Source organism: Tetrao urogallus (assembly GCF_951394365.1).
Source record: "Tetrao urogallus genome assembly, chromosome: 14".
NCBI lineage: Eukaryota > Metazoa > Chordata > Aves > Galliformes > Phasianidae > Tetrao > Tetrao urogallus.
This window is the reverse complement of record NC_136827.1, coordinates 15,193,032-15,200,489: the sequence shown is the minus strand read 5'-3', so window position 1 is coordinate 15,200,489 and position 7,458 is coordinate 15,193,032. Positions and strand designations below refer to the sequence as shown.

The window sequence follows — 7,458 nt, the reverse complement described above, 5'->3', positions numbered from 1 at the left end:
GATATAAAACCTCACAAAACTGATCATGATTTGCAGGGAAATTCTCTGTAAGTGCATCCAGTGATCACAGAGCGTCTCCGTGTTCAGCTTAGGAATGCATAAAGTAGCAATGAAGCAACTGTTCATTGTGAAACGAACAAATACTTTATTAAACATAGAATCCAGTGTTGGGAATGGATTATGGCTGGTAGGACTCGAGGTAAGCTGAACCTGGACAAGATGGCTTAATTTATGGAAGCTTTTAGTAATCAGTATTCAAATTTAAGAAAACAACCAAGGAGAAGCAAGCCCTCCTCAGATGAGATGCATTAAAGTCAGTGACTGAGTGAGCAGCAGAAGTAGATTTACGTAGCTTTGTTTTTCTTCAGTAAAATGAATAGTTTCAGTTATTGAATGGTGTGGGAGTGGAAGGTCAAGTAAGGTTATCTCTGACTTTTTATTTAAGATACGTTGTGCTCCTGTTTACATGAACTGAATGTTAGGCCCCTAAAATTCGGTGTGCTTCTGAAATGTTTGTATGATGGCACTTAGAACACAATGTTTTGAGACCACATCCAACATTCTGACACTAAAATTGGAGAACTTTTTCCAAAGACAAGAGCATTGTATTTGAAGATCTGCTCGTGGCTCGAGACATACTTGAAGTTTCCAAAACTTCTTTACTGCAGCTGCTTAATGAGCCTAGATCCAAAGCCAGCATGCACCCAATGAAAGCTTTAAATGAGCTCTCAGATCCCTGCCAGAGCGCCAGGTGGAAGCTGACAACGGGCTTGAAGTGAAAATTTATGTATGAAAAACATTTCATTTTATAATAGCATATTAATAACTTTTGGAGATCTGACAGCAACATAAGGAGTATTTGTGTTACTGTGTCTGTACATCTGTGATGTAAGGAGAGGGATGTGACAAATAGAAGGCCTTACGGACAAAATCTTCTTGTCAAACGATGTATGTAAAGGTCTTGCAAAGTCTTTCTGGGGCAAGTGACGTGAACAGGGAAAATATTTACAAACAAGAGGTCAAGCAAGTACTGTGACTGGTCTGTTAGCTTGCACCTTATGATACGAATGTGAGAGGACATCAGAGGTTAATCATTTGCTACCATTGCAGGCTGTAGCTACACTTGATTATCAGGAGTTGCCTTACTTCAGGGGAAGAGTTCCTGTGGAGAAATTGTCTTTTTGCTTGAGCACGAGAAGGTGAAGTTCAGAACAGTGTCTGAAATGGAATGAAAATACTATAATAGAACCTATTTAAGTTTCCCTGTCTGCTGTCTCTGTGGCAAACAGGAGTGTATTTACTTGAACAGCTTTTTAGAGAATTGCACAGTTTCTAGACAGGATGCATCAGGTTTTTAACGCTTGGACAGTTGGTTGTTATTTTAGTTGGATGATATTTTCCCAGAGAAAGATGTCTCCTAATTTAAATGGAAGCTATGCACTTGCATAGGCTATCACTTAAAACTTGTATTTTGGACATATTATCACTCAGAATGCTGAAAATTGTCATTGCATCTAACAGCCCACCCCAAATCTGCTTCTTATGATGACTGTATTTTAGCCCCTTTTTTTTTTTTTTTTTTTTTTTAATAAATGTTGGAGATTACTTCATTGTTCTACAGATACCAGGCTAACAGCTCAGGATGTCAGTCTATGGCAATTAACTTCTAGGGTCCCTAAGTTTGACAAGACCAAACGTATAAACAAGGCTCGGATGAACCCTCTTGGAGCAGAACTTGTCTTTTTCACCTTGGATTTTCACCTTGGAAGAAATTCTGATTGAACTTTAAGTTTATTCCCTCACAGTGGGAAAAGCCTGCTGTGCTGTAAGGCTGACAAAGGACAGATGAACGCAGCTATCCATGATGTGTCACCTCTACCTGCCATTGAAAAATGAGGACACTGAACTGTAAAAAAACAGGCAAGAGTGGCTCTGGTTCTTAGATCTCATCACAGCTCTACCACTGCAAATGTACTCTATTTTTCCAGTTGAGGAATCTTTTTAAACTTATTTCTGTATTTGACACATTAGTGTTCAGCCCACGTTGTTACCATCCATTTTACTTTGCTTTCATTATTGTTTTTAATTTAATATATTTGAGTCTAAGTCCACATAGATTGTTTTGCAATAACTAGAATGATTCACTTTCATTTAGATTTAATTTCTTAACAGTATTTAATAAAAGATGCAAAATGGCTGTTAAATAAGGGACCATTAAATGTGATTTTAAGCTTCTGTTTACTATTATGGATGTCATCCTTATAGTAAATTTAATTTTGTAAAGTAGTGTATGATATTGTATTATTAAATCTTTCCTTTCTGAACTTGGACATTTGATCTTCAGTATGAAATGATAAATCTTCCCCCTTCTGAATTTGAGACAGGATTTTCTTGTCCTCCTTTTTACAGTTTGTAATTTTCACTCTTTTATTCCTGTAAAAAGTCATTTGTAACACATGCAAATGCTTATTTTATCTGTGCTAATTTATCAGATTTGGCTACTCAATAAAATTAATTGGAAGAACTCACTCAAGTCCGTCAGTCTTTTCTTATCAGTGAAAGTACAGTACTGTGTTTGATCAGTCAAGATAAATAGCATGTAGCAGCAAGTGATAAACTCCACTTCCACTAAAACTTCCCTGGTGGTGATTCAGGAGGGGGTGCTCTGATGAAAGCCACTTCCAGTTGACTTGGAGGTTGTCGATGGCATTTTCTTGTGCCTTGTCATTCAGCATTACTATTTACCCCTATTTACCCTACTCTGGGCTTTGTCTCATCAGCCCTCATTGGTGCTGCGCTCCACCGCCATGGAGCCCTGCTGTCCAACGGGCTCTTAAGCCAGTGATGCTGGGTGGAATTCAGCCTGCCTTCAGGACAGTGATTAATTTTACTGTAGGCAATCCCATATAATACTCTACTCTTTTGATGCTTCTTTTTTTATTGTGGAATACATTCCATATTATGTTTGTCAGATTTTTTTATGAGCTCTCATCACTGCTTCTGGTTCATTTTAAGTTAATGTGTGAGCCCTGGTCCTTTGAAATCTGCCTTTAACAGCCCTTGCTTACAGAATCCTATTTCAGAAACATTCCTTAGTTTTCTCTCTGTAAAGATTCGCTGCTGCGTTCAGTGCTCCAGCTGCACAGCCCTCCTGGTGCTGGCCTCGGGCAGGGCCGAGCTCTGCTCCTGGCATCACGGCCTGATGCAGTGCGAGGCTGAGTGAAGGAAATCATTCGGACTGACAACAAGAATCCGGGCCACTGCCGTGTTTGGTTCGGTTCTCAGGTCCTTCCGCACTGCGTGTCACTATCGGAGCACTCAGCTAAAAGGCGGCGCTGTCCCCGGCTTTACCGCTTTTTGTCACACAAGCAGAAGTGTGACGTGCTTCTGTACCCAAAACCGCCGTGCTGCACGTTAAACTCAGCTGAGGTCTGCGGGAGCCGCTCCTGCCAGCGGAGCTCCTGCAGTTCAATGGCGTTGCGCTTCCTGTTCCTGTGCGTCAGTAAGCACTTCCTCGGTTAGAAACGCTCTCTGACGGTTTGCATGCAGCGTGGTGTCTTTATCTCTTTTTACCATAAGAAAGGCGTTAAGACTCGGTGCCTTATCCAGGCGGGATGCGGGCTGAGCCCTGCATGCATTCACAGCCCTCAGCTCGGGGCCCCACCGCCCTCCCTGTCCCGATGGGGGAATCAGGCCGCCTCGCTTCCTCTCGCCCTGTGACGTCACTTCCGGTAACGGAGCGGCCATTTTAGTTGAGGGCACAGCTCTCCGCGCGGCCCCGTCAAAGGGGCTGGCGGCGGGCTCTCCCCGTTCTCTTTGCCCTTACGCGAGGTGGCGGCGCGGGCTTCTGGCCCTGGAAGAGGGCGGTGACGGCGCCTGCGCGTTGAGGCGGCGCAGCCCCTTTTTGTGCGGCGGCGCGGCCTCTTTCTGCCGGGGATGGAGGACGGCGGCGGGGCGGGAGCGGTGTCCCCGGGGACCCCCGCGGGGCTCTCGGCCTCCCAGCGGCGGGCGGAGCTGCGGCGGAGGAAGCTGCTGATGAACTCGGAAGAACGGATCAACCGCATCATGGGCTTCCACCGGCCCGCGGCGGGCAAGGGTGAGCCCCGCGGCGCCGTGTGGGGATCCCGGCCCTGCCCCTTCCCGGCCCTTTCGCTCGGTGCTTGCAGGCGGTCGCTCGGCGGGTTTCTTACGCAGCGAGGCAGGGCTGTCCGTGCCCTCAGGGGTTTCCCTGCGCGTTCGCCGGCGGTTGCCTTTCGGGCTGTCCGGACGTCAGCGCTGACCCTCGGTAGGGCTGAAATGCCGTTCTAAGCTCCGTGTGTGTAACTGCCTGTTTTTGTTTCTCTTCTTTAGATGACGAAAGTCACGTCGAATCAAAACTTCAACACGAACAAGATAAATCGAATTCCCTTCCTCTTCCTTCTGTTTCTAAGAGAATCGTGCTCGGCGATTCTGTCTCTAATGTGTCCGGATCGGCTGACCATGCAGGCAGCCTGGGAGACCTCAAAGGCGATAAGGACTTGTTCAGTAAAACTCCACAGCTTGTCAGTGAGGGCACAGGCGAGCTCCGTCACCGTAACAGAGGGGAGCTGCCATCCGAAGCCGCTGCACGGCCACCCAGGCATGGATTAGAGCAGTACTTATCCAGATTTGATGAAGCTCTGAAGCTGAGGAACCAGCTGATGAATGAGAAGCCAAGCCAAGAGAACGGGAATGCGGTGGAGGAGTTTGATTCTTTCCGCATTTTTAGATTAGTGGGATGTGCTCTGCTTGCCATTGCAGTGAGGGCGTTTGTGTGCAAATACTTGGTGAGTTCAGGAAAGCAAACAATCCCATTCTGTTTGGCTAGTTAACTGCAGGCTTAGGACTCAGCTCATGTAAAATGCTGTTTGCCTGGGGTTGAAAGCTGTTTATGTAGGGCTAAGTGAGTTGGGAACTTCAGGCATTCTTTACAACTGTGTAAAAGCTATAAAAAACAAACCACCGAACAACCACTCTGGCATTCCTTGAGATGGTAACTCAATCAGAACCTGTGTTATCTAGCAGAGCCACCAAGTTACAGCTAAGAGTTGCATGCTTTTGGTCCTTAATGTTTTCAGCAGAAGCAACACTGCAATAATTATTACTGCTTAAGTCCTATGCAAGTTTGAGTCAACTGTTATTCTTTCCGAAAGAATAATTGAGTAAAAACTGCAGTGTTTGCACTGTGACATGCAGATCCCACTCATTTATCAACCTCTTAAGAAAAACAGTTCCTCAGTAGTGCAGGTGTCTGCAGGCACATCTTACAGAAGTGCACGACTGGTGCAGCCTGCCACCTTCTGGAGCACTGCTTGTTTTTACACAGTGCTCTGTCATGCAATTTCAGGGATAAGGCTGAAAGCAAGCAAGGTAGAACAATACTTCTGACACATAACTTGTCTGCTTACATTTGTAGTATTCAACAACACTGTTGATAACTAAATTTCTGTTTTCTTACCTATTATTTCTGAATTTTAATATATTCTTTTGTGTTCCTTCAGTCAATATTTGCACCATTTCTTACTCTACAACTTGCATACATGGGACTATCCAAGTACTTTCCAAAGGTAAAACAATTTTTTCACAATTGGATTTCAAATATTTTAAGCCTGTGCTTAGATTTATTGTTGCATGGGGAGTATTCATATTTTGAGCTGTAGAATTGAGAATTATCAAATGCTCATAGCTAATGCTAGCAGTTAGTATTCCCAGATTTAGTCCAAATCTCTTTAAAAGTTGCTGTGAAAATGTGGGCTAGCAGCTTATTTGGCTAATTAGCTAATTAAAAGCATCTCTGACTGGGAAATTCCAGTTTGTCTTTCATGTCTTTAGGATGCTTGCTTTTCTTTTAGGTAGTGCTCTTCTGTGCTTACTGTTAGCTCTATCAATGGCCACTGGGCATGTGTGATTCCTGGGCAAAATTTGTGGGGGTGGTCATTAAGGAATAAGGTGGTTTGGGCTTTAAGGGCTCTGTGTTCCATTTGTGGTTTTAGTTTGAATGACAGCTAGAAGTGAGACGTTTGTGCATGAAGCTTTGTGCTTATCTTCAGTTCAGAATGCCACTTTACAGCTGGATTGGATCTCCACTGTGAAGTGGGCATAACATCTGTGATGCAGCTGTTCTGCTGTTCACTAGCTTCTTCTTCAGCTCCTCAGATCCTCCACAGCTTGAATTTGTAGCTAGGATAAATAAGGTACTGAGAATCCTGTCTGGAGAGAATCAGTGCAAACATGATATTCTTATCAGTGAATCTGGAGGTGCCTGGGTGTGTGAAACTGGGATGTTAAGCAGAACTGGACTGCAGCAGAACTAACATTCAGTGGTTTTTCCTTCTAGAGTGAGAAGAAGGTGAAAACAACAGTACTGACTGCTGCTCTTTTACTGTCTGGAATCCCTGCAGAAGTGATCAGTCGCTCTATGGACACCTACAGCAAAATGGGAGATGTTTTCACAGACCTCTGTGTCTACTTCTTTACTTTTATCTTTTGCCACGAACTCACTCTGTTCTTCGGCTCTGAAGTACCATGATGGCTGTAGAGTTCAGTGCAGTACTTACACTAAAGCTTTCTGGTCTGTATGCCTTTAACATCTGACAGGTTGAAACCTTAGTTAAAATTCTTTCCTGTTCTTGAATGCTTGAAAGGAGCCTTAAATCCAGTCGTTTGGGAGATGGAACAGCAAGGTCCCAGGCTGCCAGTGATATTAGTTTGGTTTATTTAAATACTATGTCTGTCCACTATAAATGTGAAGAATAGAATGCAAGTGTTGCTGGATGATTTGTTTAGTGAGGTGATGTCCTTCTCACCTCCTTCATAGAAATTTACAAAGCTTTGTTCTTTCTGGTGAGAGCAAAGAGAATTCCTTTCAGGGGAACCAAATATATATATATATATAGTACAAATATAGCTAATATAGCTCAGTTTGTGTTGCTCCTGTTTTCAAAGAAAGCTCTAAATGAAAGAAATCCCCGTATTTTGTTGTTCCAGCTCAGATTGTCAAACTAAGCAGCTGCTTTTGGAGAATGTTGGCAAAACATGCCACTGTTGTCCTAAACCTTGCCTTACATACATTGGTTGTGGTTAATGTAATTTCACAATTCTAGGGCAAAACAGCCAACCAAAAAAAAGAAAAAAAAAGGCAAAAAAAAAAATCACCCAAGCTCCTGTTGTTTACAAGTGTCATTAATCAAAAAGTGGGAGGAAAATTGTTAAAATTGTGAATCTCATCTGTTTGTGAGTTCTCAGCAGCCAATGCTAGCGTAGCTCACTGGGCTTTTTTTCTAAACGAACACAAATACCAACTCACCTCAGGAGGGGGAAGTCGTACAGACCAGCCACCAAGCTGCAAAGTCAAACATTTGTCTGCTAGATGTAAACATAGGTCTTTGCTGGACTGCCCAGGGCAATTTTCTTCCTACGTGACCGTCATCATCTTGACAT

At 43.7% G+C, this 7,458-nt stretch overlaps 1 protein-coding gene across 1 annotated transcript; it reads left to right on the top strand.

The window, feature by feature from the left end:
* Positions 1–3,936: 3,936 nt before the first annotated feature.
* On the top strand, positions 3,937–6,547 carry CAMLG (calcium modulating ligand; the record flags this gene model as incomplete). Its single annotated transcript, XM_079542366.1, has 4 exons — positions 3,937–4,096; positions 4,351–4,805; positions 5,520–5,585; positions 6,356–6,547. 4 exons carry the CDS (start codon positions 3,937–3,939, stop codon positions 6,545–6,547), a joined length of 873 nt encoding a protein of 290 aa, XP_079398492.1.
* Between the last annotated feature and the right edge of the window lie 911 nt (positions 6,548–7,458).